The sequence below is a fragment of the Erigeron canadensis genome, chromosome 7 (genome assembly GCF_010389155.1).
Source record: "Erigeron canadensis isolate Cc75 chromosome 7, C_canadensis_v1, whole genome shotgun sequence".
Taxonomy (NCBI): domain Eukaryota; kingdom Viridiplantae; phylum Streptophyta; class Magnoliopsida; order Asterales; family Asteraceae; genus Erigeron; species Erigeron canadensis.
In genome coordinates this window covers 32,735,014-32,750,664 of record NC_057767.1, presented here as the reverse complement: position 1 = coordinate 32,750,664, position 15,651 = coordinate 32,735,014, and the positions used below count along the sequence as shown (strand labels likewise).

Genomic DNA, 15,651 nt, shown 5'->3' with positions numbered 1-15,651 from the left:
TCCGATTTATTCATATTTGTGTTCGTGTTCATATATTGTGTTGATTGCTAGTATATAAGAATTTCCGCGCTTATATATTAGTCACTTAATCTCGTTGATCCGGTGGCTAAGGGTCTTACAATTGGTATCAGAGCCAACGGAGATATTCTTTTGGTTCGGGATTAAGGTATCAACAACTATTAAGGTGTTTAGATTCGATTCTTCAAGGTTGTTGGTGAAGAAAAGCTTCACACGCTCCATTCGATCAAGAACAAGCCAAGCTCGACCAGGTCGAGCTCGACCTCTTTCCAAGCTCGACCTCGACCTAACCCTAGCTCATCCAAACACTAGCTAGACCTCCCAAGCTCGACCTCGACCTCCTAAGCTCGACCTCGACCTTTTTTCTAGCTCGAGCTCGACCACCCTCCTAGCTCGAGCTCGACCTCCTAGCTCGAGCTCGACCTCCTAGCTCGACCACCATTCTCCTAGCTTGACCACACTCCTTCCAGCAGACTCGACCTCGACCAGGTCGAGCTCGACCTCACCCAAACTCGACCTCAAGCTCGACCAATACTAGTCAAACTCAACCTAATTTTGTTTTGACCATAACTTTCAAACCGTAACTTCGTTTTTGACGATTCAAGCGGCCACAAATTCGTAAATGAGTCTACTTTCCAATGGTTATGGGAACATCACTTGACCTCGACCAGGTGGAGCTCGACCTCAAGCTCGACCTCGACCTCCTACTAGCTCGACCAACCTTCTGGTATTTTGTGTTCGAAGGTTCGTGCACTATATAGATACGTATCTTTTGTTCGAGTAAAGTACGTGTTTTAGAATTTGCAATCTTGATTATGTTTAGGTTCTAAACTTGTCTAAATATTGAACTTGTAAACTCTTTTGAGTTTAGGTTCGATATTTGTTAATCGACAGTTTTGGACTTGTAAACTTGATCAACTTTGAATTCTATTTAATCACTTTTCGAATTGTCAAGAACTGGTAATTTTGATTTAGTTTTGGCCTAAGCTTGTTGGAATATTGAACTTGTAAACTCTTTGAGTTTTGGTTTAATTTCTGTAATAAAGCATTAGACTTGAAAACTTGATCAACTTTAGGTTCTAAATTTAGACAACTCGAATCAATGGTGGCTAGAGTTTTATCCTTTATAGAAGATTCTGAGAAATCTTAGAAGGAATTCAAGACCAGGCCAAAAAGGTTGTTCTGACAAGGAGCTACTGGGTTATCTCTTGATTGAAATATATGAACAATTATGTCATGATGTTGTTTTGGCAAGGAGCTACTGGGTTATCTCTTGATTGAAATATATGAACAATTATGTCATGATGTTGTTTTGGCAAGGAGCTACTGTGTTATCTCTTGATTGTATATGTGAACAATTGTGTCATCATGTTGTTATGGCAATGAGCTACTGTGTTATCTTTGGATTGCATATGTGAACAACCGTGTGATGAAGATGAGTTTGGCAGATGTGTTGAAACCAAAAACAAACATATAGGCTGTTTTAAGAATTTTGTAGAGAAAAAGGGGGGGATAAAAATTTAAAGCTTCCATGTTTTCTATGCAAAATTCTTGGATGTTCGTAGCAATGAAGATCATGGTGTTCCGACAGGGTTTAGTCATGGTTTTGAATCTGTGTGACATGTGTCCAACCTAGTTTTTGGATCAAAGGCGCCTGATTTAAGATTAGGTGATTCAAATGAATCAAATGAAGATTGAATACCGTGATTGAAAATCCGAGTAAACTGTTCATGATCTTTGCTTAACATGTGTTTGGGATTTTGTCGAAAAGCTTTGGTGATAAAGTTAACCATTTGTAGCCGAGTAACTGAAAATCAAACCTTTATTTAATGCCAATGATGTAGAGATGATTAATCTGGTGACTAGTGAAGAGGTTGCAGATTAAGTGGTTCTCTATGTATTTTGGAGATGCTTACCTTGAGGGGGAGATTTGATATGAAAGACTTTAGGTGATTGGTGGATTCATGAAGATACAAGACAAAGTCAGACACTATTGGTTGAAGACGTGGATCTTGTGAGTGCTGCATATTTGAAATTCAAGTTACAAAATTTTTTATCGTTGTGAGAGCTGATTAAATTCGATGTTGATTGTTGGAGATTCAACTTCTTTATCATATGTCGGTTAAGCTTGAAGATCAAAATAGATTGAGCGATGTTATTTTGCATAATGTTTGGAGTGATGATATCCGAATTGCATGAGGAGGCAATGATGTCTGTATTACTTTGAAGTGATGATGTTTGGCATGATAATATTGCTTGGAGCTTAATTTGGTATTGTTCAGGGGGAGAATTACAATCTAAGTATTAGATTTATTAATTGTCATAAGGATACAGAGATTTTGCAGTTTGAAGATCAGTGTGCAGCGCATAAAGATCAAGTCTTACCAAAAGAAGACATAATATTATTAGTTAACGAAAATTTGTTGATTGCAGATTTTTTAACTAATGATTGTCATTATTGATAGCAATAGTCAAGGAGTGCTTGATTGAGCATTTCCTTTACTATCTCCATGTATTACAAGTGAAGACTTTGAAGATCGATGGACACTTCTAAATGCTGATGTCAAGGGGGAGTCTGTTGGTGCATTTCCGGGTGACAATATCATTATAGAAGTTTGTCTTGAGTCTATTGAATATGTACTTGTAATAAACGTTAAGTTTTCGCGTATAATAAAGTCAACCTCGACCTTTGACCACTCAACCTCGACCTTTGACCAGTCAAACTCGACCATTGACCAGGTCAACCTCGACCTTTGACCAGGTCGAGCTCCAGGTCGAGATTGGGCTTGGGTCCGTGAAGTTCGAGGTCTGTTTAAGTTTGTAAGTTTTAGTATAAATAGGGATTAAACCTTATGTTTAAGGTTTAATCTTCCCGACGTTTTGTTTTCGTATTTTCACACTTCGAACCTGGTGTGTTACTTGTAATTGCATTTACTGAAGTAATATACGGTTCCGATTTATTCATATTTGTGTTCGTGTTCATATATTGTGTTGTGTTGATTGCTAGTATATAAGAATTTCCGCGCTTATATATTAGTCACCTAATCTCGTTGATCCGGTGGCTAAGGGTCTTACAGGTACTGATAACCCGTTGGAGATATTTATTAGAGTTTCAAATGAGTTTGAAGTTGATTTGTACCTAAATTTGTTAGAGTTCCAAAAGACTTGTTGAGAATGGGAGTGTTTTATTGGGTCAAATATGAGTCCCCAAACAAAAGGTTGAAAATATTTGTTAGAGTTTCAAATGAGTTTACAAATGTTAGAATCTATTGTATATATGTTATTAAATAATGTAAATAACAAAATTTTTGTTTCCGGGTTGGGTCTTACCGTGTCAAGACAACAAACTCCAAAAAAAAAACTCTTAAGTATCCTATAGATCCTGTATTCATGCCTGTTCGAAATGCGAATCATAGTATTCATTCTTATGAAAATGTTAACAAAGAAATACTATTTCTTGAATAGTAAGGCCAGATTTGGTGTTGTATAAATGCATTTTTCCTATTTTAAATGGCTCTAACTTTTTTGTATATTGTTTATGTGAAACTAAAAAATAGGGTATGATAGCATATGATTATGTCTTTCTAAAGACATTAGATTTGCTGGAAACGAGTATGTTTTAGTGTTAAATGTGAGTCTCAAAACAAACCAATGGAGCTGTTTGTTAGAGTTCAAAATGAGTTAAAAAAATTTTAAGAAGTTATTGTATACTCATGTAATTATAAGAATACTCGTGTTTGTGTTGTTAAATAATGTAAACGAGATATGTCACCCGGGCGTTGCCCCAGGAGACATTATATTTGTTAACGATTTAATAAAAAATATTATTTAAGAGATAATGTGTCATAAACTTTTTGAAGAAAACATGTATTATTCAAATTATGTCAGTTAAAAAATTGCCTATATTTGTTAACGATTTAATAAAAAAATATTATTCAAGAGATAATGTGTCATAAACTTTTTGAAGAAAACGTGTATTATTCAAATTATTAAAAACTGACATTTGTCAGTTAAAAAATGAACTGTAAAAGTTTTGTGTGAAAGTGAAAGTCGTTCGCGTAAAAGTTTAGTGCTAAAAGTGTAAGAGACTTAAATGTGGTGGTGAAAATAAAATAAAATTAAAAAGTATAAAAATTTAGTGCTAAAAGTCTAAGGGATTAAAATGTTGTGGTGAAAATAAAATGAATAGAAAATTTATTATTCTTTACAAGTTTTCCTGTACATTTCTTTTTAATATATGTGTTAAAAAGTTTGTTGCTAAAGTGTAAGATGTTAAAATGTTGTAGTTAAAATGATTATCAAAAAGTAGAAAAATTTTGTGTTAAAAGTTAAGATATTGTGGTGAAAATAAAAATATTAAAAAGTTTACTAAGAATTATAAAAGTTTTGTTCTAAAAGTATAAAGAGTGAAACTATTGTGGTGAAAATAAAAAATAAAATAAAAAGTGTACTATTCTATACAGGCTTTCTCGTACCTTAAAATAAAAGAAAATTAAAAACTATGAAAGTTTAGTGTAAAGAATACAAAGTTTACAAAGTCTAAAAGAGTAAAAATATTATGGTGAAAATGAAAAGAATACAAAGTTTACTAATAATTATTATAATTTAGTGCTAAAAGTGTAAAGATTGAAAGTTTTGTGTTGAAAATAAAAAGAATAAAAAGTTTAGTTCTAAAAGTATAAAGATTGAAACTTCCGTGGTGAAAGTAAAAAGAATAAAAAGTATACTATTACTAAAAAAATATTATAGTTTAGTGTTAAAAGTGTAAAGATTGAAAGTTTTGTGGTGAAAATAAATAAAACAAAAAATTTACTAAAAAGTATTATAGTTTAATGCTAAAAATGTAAAGATTGAAACTTATGTGGTGAAAATAAAAAAATAAAAAATATATTATTCTTTACATGTTTTTCGAGACTTTGTTTTTAATATATATATTATAATAACAAATTGTCGTTTTCAAAGTTGAGTCTTACCGCGTAAAAAAAACAAACCAAAAAAATGTTAGAATTAGTAAATAAAATGAGATCTGGTCTTATAGAATTGATTTTTTGCCGTCTTTTAAGTGATGGTAACTTTTTGTTATATTGTTTCGGTAAAATCCAAAAATAGGTAATAAGTTTTGGTAAAATCCGAAAATAGGTAATAATAGCAATGGCCCATTGATGAAAAATCTTTCTCTACATCAAACATCCATATTTGTTCCGTATCTTAGATCCATCTACTTAATGTCATCAAAATCCATTGTTGGTGGATCAAATCGGGTGGATCTTTTGGATTTGATTTGATAACCTTGAACTCATGAAGATATACGTACCACTTAACATGGGCAAAGTAGCTTATTGAAACATTTATACTCCCATTTTGTGAACAAGTATCCAAAGTTTCGAAGTGTGAACTGTGAAGCAATTGTCTTAATCATTTAAGCCATGTTGGTCTATAACTAGTCTACTTCTATAACATACATTCCAAACTGGGAACCGACTACAATACGCGAACTAACTTTCAAGAAAATGCACTTCACCAGAATATTTGAAAATGGAACATCTTTTCGCAAACCACATTCATTAGGTTTGCCGAATATGTGGTGCGGCATGATGTGGTATGAGCTGTATACGTTACGACTGTCATTAAACAGAAACACTCTAAATATATAAGTTTTCCTATGCAGAGATGCATATTCATAAGCTCCTACAATTAGTAAGAAAATAAAAATTCATCCATTGATTCTTATTGTTGATTTGTTGCCATCTTTCATCCTGCACTATAAAAAAGAGAGCTCTGAAAGACAAGTTCTCATTCAAAACAAACTACTAACTTCTAGTTCTCAGTACACCAATGGATAGAGTTCATAAAATATCACTACTGCTCCTTACCATTATCATTTCTTTCTCGAGCCTCGCAGTTTCAAGTGATGGCCGAACACAACAACTAGGGAATCAGAATTCAAAAAGTGGCAACAAAGGTGAAACATGGTCAAAAGGAGACGACCAAAACACGATCCCCAGGGATCTCACCAGTAAGGACATGTCTCCAGGGGAGGAAAGCACTGGATTCGCTTTTGATCCTTATGGTTTGTTGGCTCCAATGTACTTCCCAGCATCTGCAGCTGGATTTCAGGACATGGAAATGGTTAAAGATGGTCATAGGAGTGTTGAGGGGGTAAATGGGGCTCCTAACTTCAATGGATATCTACAAGGTTATGATGGAGCCCCGGGTGGTGGTTATGGCTACCCATATCCAGGTGGTTATGGCTTCCCGTATTCAGGTGGCATTGGATTCCCACGAGGCATATTTGGTTTCCCTAGATTCCGATTTCCTCGCCGCATATTTGGGTTTCCGCGTGGTTTTGGTGGTTTTCCGGGGGGTTATGGTGGGTTTCCGGGTGGTTATGGTGGGTTTCCAGGTGGCTATGGTGGGTTTCCAGGTGGTTATGGCGGGTTTCCTGGCGGGTATGGCGGAAATCCTGGTGGGTATGGTGGAAATCCCGGTGGGTACGGTGGTAAGGGACCAGGAGAGAAACATGGAGATGGGGAGTACCCAGGTTCTGGAGGTAAAGCTCAGGTGAAGGGCAAAGAAGTCAATCCTCATGATTGAATTCTTCTCTAGACAATATCTTCTCATAATATGAATAATATCAACTCCTAGTTTTATAGCATATTGAAGACTTCTGGTTTCTTGTGTGTTAGAGAGTTATGTAGTTTCAGACTCTAGTGAGTTTTGTACTTATGATTGCATTTCCAGATTCACAAGGTATTTGTTTCTCCGAAGAAAAAACCTGCTATAACGACATGTACTTACCTCGCTGAATTTATAAAATTATATTATGTTGTCTGATAAATATTGTAGTGCCAGATATTTCTATAGTTTCATACTGAAATACTAAACTCAAAGTTCATGATACCAAAGCATTATTTTCCTCAAATATATTACTGATATATATCATTCTACAAGCATAAGAGCAAGATAGAACACATTATTCTTTGTTTGAACTTCAAAGAAATCCCAAGGACCACATCTAATTTCATAGACAACACTAAACTTTTAACATAATTGTAAAAGAGTAAGACGGTAAAAGTGTACAAGAGGACACCCGAGGTCATGTGCTTATCTTTTTGCCGTCTTCTTTCTCCATTCAGTGCGACACCTGTTAATTTCTAGACCATTGTTGGATGATCTTAGGAGATGCAAAAATCGACTCAGATCTTCTCCATCCTTTTTGGAGGTAGCAGATCCATTGGTTACTGTAAGCTCTGAATCGTCAAGTGGTTCACGAGTAGTGAGCGAATCAACTATGTCATCCCGCTGACATTCACGTCTATAGTCTAGGGTGATAGCTTGCAGTTCATGGCTGTCAATGATTGCTGGTGGGATGCTCTGCCAAAAAGAAACCCCAAAAGTTTGGTAACTAAAAATAACATTAATTTGTGTTGGTGCTTTCTAAATGAGAACTTAACAATTTCAACTCTTCTTCCATTAACATTGTCTTTTCATGTGCTGCATGCATGGCTAATTCAAAGGGGTGCCACTATAACATAAATAATTACAGCGAACTTAGATACAAATTGTATATGCGCGAATCCAGGTGGTTTAGTATCATATGCACTATGATGTCATAGAATACATTTCTTATCTTTACGACTTTCAAATCAACCAAAGACATCATGACAAAAGAACTTGAAAAGGTTCCAGAAATTTGCTTCTTCAACATTGATGTTTATAGCAATTTTAACTAGCCAAGAGTTTGAGTCTATAAAATTCGAATAAAACATCTGATTCCATTGTGATCCCATCAAAATTCAGAATTTCTTGGGTTCTTGAACAAATGTTCACAAATACAGTGGTTCTTCTGCACTTTAATAATTGGATTGGTGGTTTGAAGCAGAAGAGCGAATTTCAGGGTTTTTGTTTTGAGTTTTAGTGTATTCGCTAGTAAAATGGTTTTGTACACAATGTGACTAGTAGAATATGGTTGGAAATCTGAATCACTCAATTTCTTAAATATACATCATTATACATATTTGACAGAAGGCCCCAATTCTTATGTACATTTTAATTCAGGACAGGCCAATGGAATAAACAGCAGTGAGAACCATTTCTGTAAATCGCGGAACAGTAATAAACTAAAAAAAATCGAACTTTTTAGGACTTAAATCTCATATTTAAGCAAAAGGGACTCACCAACATGTACAGCATTCTACTGAATACACACTCACAAGCTTCTATAAAACATATTTTATAGTCAATGTCAACAAGACCCAATCCCGCCATGAGCGGGGTACGGGAGAGTTGTGATGTAGAAAATCATATCCCTACCCGTGGGTAGAGAGATTGCTACTATAAGGACCTCCAACCAGAGGATATAACATATCTCAGAGTCTGAACAAAAAAGTAAATGAAAGTCATATGAACAACTACAGAGCACTGAAATTTGTTACTAACCTCCAGAGCCCATCCAATGTAGGTAACATTGTTCACATGCTTATTCATATCCAAATCGGATCTCCTTGGCTGTTTATAAGAGGGCTGTTAGATATAATATAGTACCATAGGAATTTGTTTTTCATATATGGTATAATGCATGGTCTTACCACAAGTCCTAGCCTGGAATATTCAGCCGGATCTTCAAGTTTTGCTATTTTCTTCAGACTGTTATTGTTCTTTTCAGGAAATGCTAATCTGCCAACCGCAACACAAAGTTCTATGAACATTCAAGTGGTAATCTGGACAACTAACCTTGAGCACTAAACTCAATCGTTTTTATGGAGGGGCCAACTTATCACCTTCAAAATTGTAAGTATAAAACTAAAAATTAGCAGAATGACGTCTACCTCAACGTCCTGGGGGCAAAAACTAAATATTCCTCTCTGACATCATCACCGACTTTCTGTAATCTTCTAGTATCCTCGTTCATCATCACCCATTTGCTGCATATTTAACAGGTATTGTCAATATGAAGTACAAGAAACAAATAAACAAAAAAGAACATGATCATCATCCATGACCCAAATAAAAATAAAGAAACACCTTGTAGCCCTTCCAATGACCTCGCCATTGGCACAGTCTTTAAGAAGCCAATCACGTCTAGTCCCGATCCTCCCATCATCTTGAATCCAAGTCTCAATTTCAATCACATCACTCCTATTACACACGAGAGCATTCAAAACACAACAGAAAAATAAAGTAAAAGTTAAAATAAAAACATTTTCAGTAAACTTACCAAGCAGGGTATCTGTATATTTCTATATGCATTCGTGCAGTAACCCATATAAGGTGCAATTTCCTCATAGTGGTTGTAGTGGCAAATCCATCCGTTGAAAATCCAACACCCTGAGCATGATTACCTCCAACCTCCTACAAATGTCAACAAATTTGAGATCAAACAGAAGGTCAACATATAATCCAAATGCCTAGCGCTAACATATAAAGAAGACCAACACTACAGATGTATCCATTGATACATTGCAGCTCCTTCACTTCTTCGAGAAGCACGTGTTATATCACTAATACATCATACATGTTAACATACATATGCATCCCTATACATTCATTCTATTTCAATCAATATTAGAGAAATAGACTCTTCCTCTAGCTTCTTACTTCTCCTAATTTCAACTTATATACATCGGTCTTACAGAACAACTTTGCATAAAGTCTAGCCTAATGTTTCATTTGTGGCTCTTTAGTCATTGTACCGAGTCATGTTATACACGGAGTTAGCTTTTTTATTCAAAAAGCATTATTCGTTTATCTGGTTTTTTCCCTACAACTTACAAAACTACCCAAAAACACGACGCAAAGCCATCTTATAACTATTCAAAATTTCAAATGCACAAAGCAGAAGTCCTAACAATACAACGAGACATTCATAATATGACTTACATTTTGAACAACCACAAAAAAAACCTATACTTTTTACTAATTGAATCCCACCAAAACTCCCCATCCTTTCAAGAAACATATGACCAATTGGTGTCTTATGAAGACAGTGAAACATATGACTACTTGTTAACCTTGGCAGTGGTTCTAAATCATAATACTACTAAACATTTCAAGAAAAATTAAAAAAGAAAATTAATAATATATATATTTTTTTTCTAACCTGCATTAAATTAGCAATAGTTTCAATAGTGGCAGTTTTATTAATTCCAACTTCATAACATCTAATTACAAATTTCTCTTTATAAGATAACCCATCTTCTGTTAAGCTTCCCAACCGGAGCCCCCGGTTCACTAAACTCCTTTTGTTTTCCGGTTCAATTTTACTGCCGGTTTTTACTGCCTTTACATGAAAAGCCTTTTTTGATGGTGAAAATTTTGTGGGCTTTTTGTAATTTGAGACAAAATTGGTGGATCTGAAATGGGTCTGTGAAAAAGTTGTGATCTTGGTTGATACATTGTTTGCCGGTGTTGATTTTGAAAACATGGTGATCGGAAAATAGAAATGTTTTGTTTTGTGACCAAAACAAAATTAGTGGGTTTTTCGGTTGGTGGTTTTTGGGTTATTTATGTACAAAATAAGAAAAGTATGCGTAAATTAGATTTTTTAAAATATATATATATATATATATTTTTCTTTTTCTTTTCTTTTTATATTTGAGATTGTATCGTTTATGAGTTGAAGTTAGGTTGACATTAGTTTATGAGTATCTAACTAAGACAATTATAAGTTAAGATATTTTTCTTATCATAGACATCTTTCTTAATATAATAAATTTGGCCGTGGTTGTATGTTTTGATAAACAATATATCAAACAAGATAACACCTAATTGTGTATGTATATCTAAAAGCTAAAGACGGAAAGTGATATCACCACAATAAATGATTAATCTACCATATATATGTATTATTGTTGTGTTATAAATCTTGTATATTGTGGTAAATTAATTAAAGAAAATGGTATTATTATCATTTCTTAAAAACTAATATTTGACCCGACTTAATTAACGGTCTTATTAAAATAAAAGGTTTTGCTAAATGATATGAATTAAATAGTTGTGTACTTATCATAAAATTTAGAGAGTGGGCTTTTAAATGAAAAGGTATAACTTTTTTTTTTTTTTATGCATGTTAGGATTTTCGAAAATAAATCATGAAGTTTATATATCTTAAATGGAATACATCTTGAAATAGTAACTCGTGATTATGAACTCCAACATTACATTACATCCACTAACGAAGTATGAACATTTCTGTGTCCAACACAATACTTTTACAAAATGAAACCAGAACTTAAATAGACAAATATTAAAGGCGAAACATTGCCATTGTCTCACACGATATGCATAGACACTTAATAATTAGATAAAACACTTGCATACAAAATGTATCTCTGAGTCTATGTGAGTCTTTTGAGAGCCTTCATCAATCAATTGTTAAGTTATTTTTGTTTTTTAAAAGAAAAAAAATTGCCGCAACAATTATCGAGTTAATGTGCAACGTCAAGGATAACCCAGTTAGTTACAACTGTTTCGAAACTCCGAGTTCTATAGAGAGAGCGAGTCATGAAAATTCATATCAAACTTGATTCTTTTTCCGTTTCTTACCTCATAGTATTGGGAACCTATTGTAGTCTTAATTATTATGAAATAACAACACTTCATTAATTTCTACTTAAAAGATGTTCATGATTTTCTTGTCTCTAAAGAAAAAAACATATCATTTATTGATTGATTATTATGCATATCCTGATATCCATATCTATTTTGACACTATTACTTGACATAACTTAACTTTATGTTCATTTTTTGCAAAGTTGGAGATTTACTACATTTGAGAGTGAGTTTGGTAGGGTACATTAAGAAAAAAGAAATGAAAATGAATTGATTTTGGCTGTTTGATATGGCTAAAAAGAATAAAAACACGAAATAAATCAAATTTTATTGAGAAATCATTCTATCAGTAACACCATGGTTCCTCATTTCTTTTACTTAGGATGGGAATTTGTTTCAAACAGCAATACAGAGAAACTTTTATGTGATGCAACCATGTCATATTTACATGTGATCGACTTTCACGTTATAAAACAAACCAAATAACTGAATAAGTCATTTCTCATGTTAAGTTTTTAAGTTACCCAACATGCCCTTCAATTAGAGAGACTGAGAGAGATCCGCTCATATTCTGTGAGTTTACCTCTCTTTTATTTCTTTTTCAATCCTCATGTGAGTTTCAGCCAAATAAGAAAAAGTGAAAAACTTTTTATTCACAATTCCAACGATAAATACCTTAAAATATTATGAAACTCGGTAGATGTGTTATAAACTCACAAGAGAAAATACCATGGTGAGATAGTGGAGGTGATAAGTCATAGAGTGTGATATACCATAGGACTATAAGAGGTGATAGATCATAGAATGTGATAGCAAAATGCCTTAGCCTTACGGGTTCTGCCTTCAAATTTAAAAATTTGTCGAAAATATATTGAATGACATCTCTATCAAAACAACATAAACTTTTTAAGAAACCCATATAATTTTTATAATATATCGATGTAGTGTTTTTGAGATAAATTTTTTTGAATGAATTAGAGAAATAAAATGATTTATGGATGAGAGAAAAAAAATGAGTGGTTGAGATTTAAGAAAGAAATGAGAATAAGTTGTTGATATTTCCTCTAAGGATATTATAGTTATTTTAGATAGATATATTTAAATTAGTAAACAAATAATAGAGGCATTATAGGGTGTTTAAAAACTTAGGTGAAAAGTTAAAAAACTTTAATGGGAATAAATTCTTTATAATGTAGTAGAGATAGAGGAAAAGATAAAGATGGTAGAAATAGAGATATAATTACACATTTACACATAATTTAGACATATATAACTGCAAATATTATAATCACCGGACTAATTTTGTACTTCCATGTATGCCTCGCTAAAATATAAACAATCGATCACTTTATGTCGTTGTTGTTTAGATATGATTGTTGGGTTTTATAACTAATTATCACAACAAATCACAAAGCACGCAACGGAAGACAAGATCTATGTAGTTTAAATAATTAACCAAGAAATAGAATTTGTACCTTAATATGGAGAGATTGAAGACAAAATAAGGTTTAACTTAACCTCTCTACGATTGCACACTCAACGGTGGAACGTATGTATGCTAGTACTTGATCACGAACTACCCTTTGCTTAAACCCGAAAACTTAGCTAACCCGAAAACCTTTTTCCTAGCTATGTAAAACCGAAAACCAAAAACCCTTGGGGTTTTTGATTTCGGTCGAGAGAGAGGGAAGGAAAAGAGGAGAGAAAACCCTATGGATTTAATTGTGTGAAAAACCAAAAGCATAGGTTTGTATTTATAGGATTAAGAAACTTAATGACCAAGTCTTGCAGGGTTTTTAGGCCCTAGTTCGACCGGCCCCTCATAGAACAATCTAGAAGAGTTTCCTAATTGTTTCCTAATTCCAACTTTTCTCCGTTAAGTCCGTTAATTAAGTACCGTTAACTTTTAACTCTTTTAACGAACCCCGTTAGATTTTCGTGATCAAATTAATCAATAAATTACATTTAATATATTAATTAATTTATAGTAACATTCACTCACGTTGAGGTGTGACCCCGTAGGCTTAAATACTTCTCGGACATACGTTCATTTTACGTGATCATATTCCAACAATGATAACTTTTATTTCAGTTAAACAAAGCCATACTTTTTATAAAGTGATGGATAGAAACTATCAGTCGTTCAATACAATCAAGAGGTAACATGGTTTGTCAAGTTTTAACGGCTGAGATCTACTTTGATTGTGTTTATTTTTTTTAAGACGACAATATATATTAATAAAAGACATCTAACAAAGCACTATACACCGTGACAAAAGTTTGATTGTGTTTATTACTTGTTTGGATTGATATTCTTGTGAATGTTTAAGAGTGAAAATATGTTGTTTTTTTTTTTTTTTAATAATACTCAACAATGTTCTATTAGATCTTTATTAACTAGCTACTTTAATCACGACATTCGATATATATCTACAGTTTAATTCCCATACGACTGAGTCACTGAGCTATTTTGCTGCTTTTTCTAAATTATCCCGGTTGTCTATGTCTAGTATTAAAAATGAAGACTTTCGAATATACCTGAATACTCTCTTTCAACCCCCACCCCTACAAATGTGATTAGTAGGTCTGGAGCACTGATGAATAATGGATCATTGAATCTAAGGTCGCGTTTGGTTCACAGAATCTGATGGAATTTTATGGAATTGGAATTGAATTCCATTCCTTAGTGCGTAAACATTCCATAGGAATGTAAACATTCCATCATTTGATGGAATCTCCATTCCTTGGGGATGAAGGAAGGAATTTCATTCCTTCCATCACTTGCATTTTCAAAAAATCAAAAACATTCCGTCAAATTTCATTCTTTCAAATTCCAATTCCTTTGAAAGATTTCATTTCTTCCCAAAACATTCTGTGAACTAAACACGCCCTAAAGTATTAAGGGGCCAGGAATCTATTAGCCGTACTTACTGTTTCTAATTCGTGATTAATATGATGTGATTGCCCCGTGCTAAAATAAATTAATTGAAATCTAAAAAGATAACTTAGAGGCACCTCTTATTTGACTTAATACCTCATCCAATAGCCATTTAATTTTCTAACAACATACTTTTTGGAATGACCTTGTTTTCCAAATGAAGGCATCTTTCCAGTCTCAACTACTTTTAGCTTGCATACTAGTGGTTTTTATTTTTAAAATTCTAATATTTTATAACTTTATGATTCATTACTTGTATTTAAATTTACTTGTCACGTATCATGACCAAATTTTATAGATGTTTGACATTGCTTTTTAAAATGATGTTATAGATGAAATAAATAAACAAACGTTGTGGTTGGTAATGAGAGAATAATTTGTTTTATTATTTTAAGTATTTAAATGATTAAGTTCTTTGTGATTAGATATTAGATAATAATACTTAATATTGTTCTCAAATATTGATCATTTGAAATACTTAGTAGTAACCTGTCATGAAGTGAAAAATGAAAATAAGGGCGTTTATTGGGTTTGGTTAGAGCGACAGTTTTTTTTTTTTTTTTCATTAGAGGGAGTCATATATGAATTTTTCATTAAAGATGGAAAAGATAAAAAGAAAAGAAGACATACTTCGACCTCTTGATAAATGTGTGATTTGGAAACCAGCCAAATATATATAATAATTTTACCTTTTATCACAATAATTTACGTAGTCAAATTATCATAGACTTTAAGATCCAATTGATCATAATTGTCAATTTGTCATCATCAAGTTTTCGATGTAAGCATATCGCAAAGTTGAATTTGAGAAATAGATAGGGCTGTAACCATTCGACTTTTATGTAACATCAAGCCATCAAGGTAATTCGATGTAGTAATTCAAACTTTAGATTCATTGTTATTTTAGCCTCTTTGATGGAACCAGATACCGAAATCTATTTTGTACAACTAAAGAAATTAAAAAAGTGGGCTTTTTGATATCACTTGGTTTGGCAACCATCTGATTAGATATTTAAGTAAGTTTAATTTGTCTCTATGATATGACGTGTCGCTAACCTTTCGACGTGGGTTACGGATTTTTGAAAAATCAATAGTTTCAAAAATGTTATTTTGGAGAAAAGAAATATATATAATCTACGAGAGTA

The 15,651-nt window shown here is 33.1% G+C and overlaps 2 protein-coding genes across 2 annotated transcripts; one reads left to right on the top strand and one right to left on the bottom strand.

The window, feature by feature from the left end:
* Window positions 1-5,853: 5,853 nt before the first annotated feature.
* On the top strand, window positions 5,854-6,612 carry LOC122609342 (WW domain-containing protein C660.06-like). The gene has a single exon (XM_043782394.1). The coding sequence runs from the start codon at window positions 5,854-5,856 to the stop codon at window positions 6,610-6,612; it is 759 nt and encodes a 252-aa protein (XP_043638329.1).
* Window positions 6,613-6,913: 301 nt separating this feature from the next.
* LOC122607085 (oleoyl-acyl carrier protein thioesterase, chloroplastic-like) lies at window positions 6,914-10,535 on the bottom strand. Its single transcript, XM_043780004.1, has 7 exons — window positions 10,118-10,535; window positions 9,236-9,369; window positions 9,043-9,156; window positions 8,847-8,942; window positions 8,607-8,694; window positions 8,458-8,526; window positions 6,914-7,392 (listed from the first exon to the last, which is right to left on the bottom strand). The coding sequence occupies exons 1-7, from the start codon at window positions 10,439-10,441 to the stop codon at window positions 7,123-7,125; spliced, it is 1,095 nt and encodes a 364-aa protein (XP_043635939.1). The 5' UTR covers window positions 10,442-10,535; the 3' UTR covers window positions 6,914-7,122.
* Between the last annotated feature and the right edge of the window lie 5,116 nt (window positions 10,536-15,651).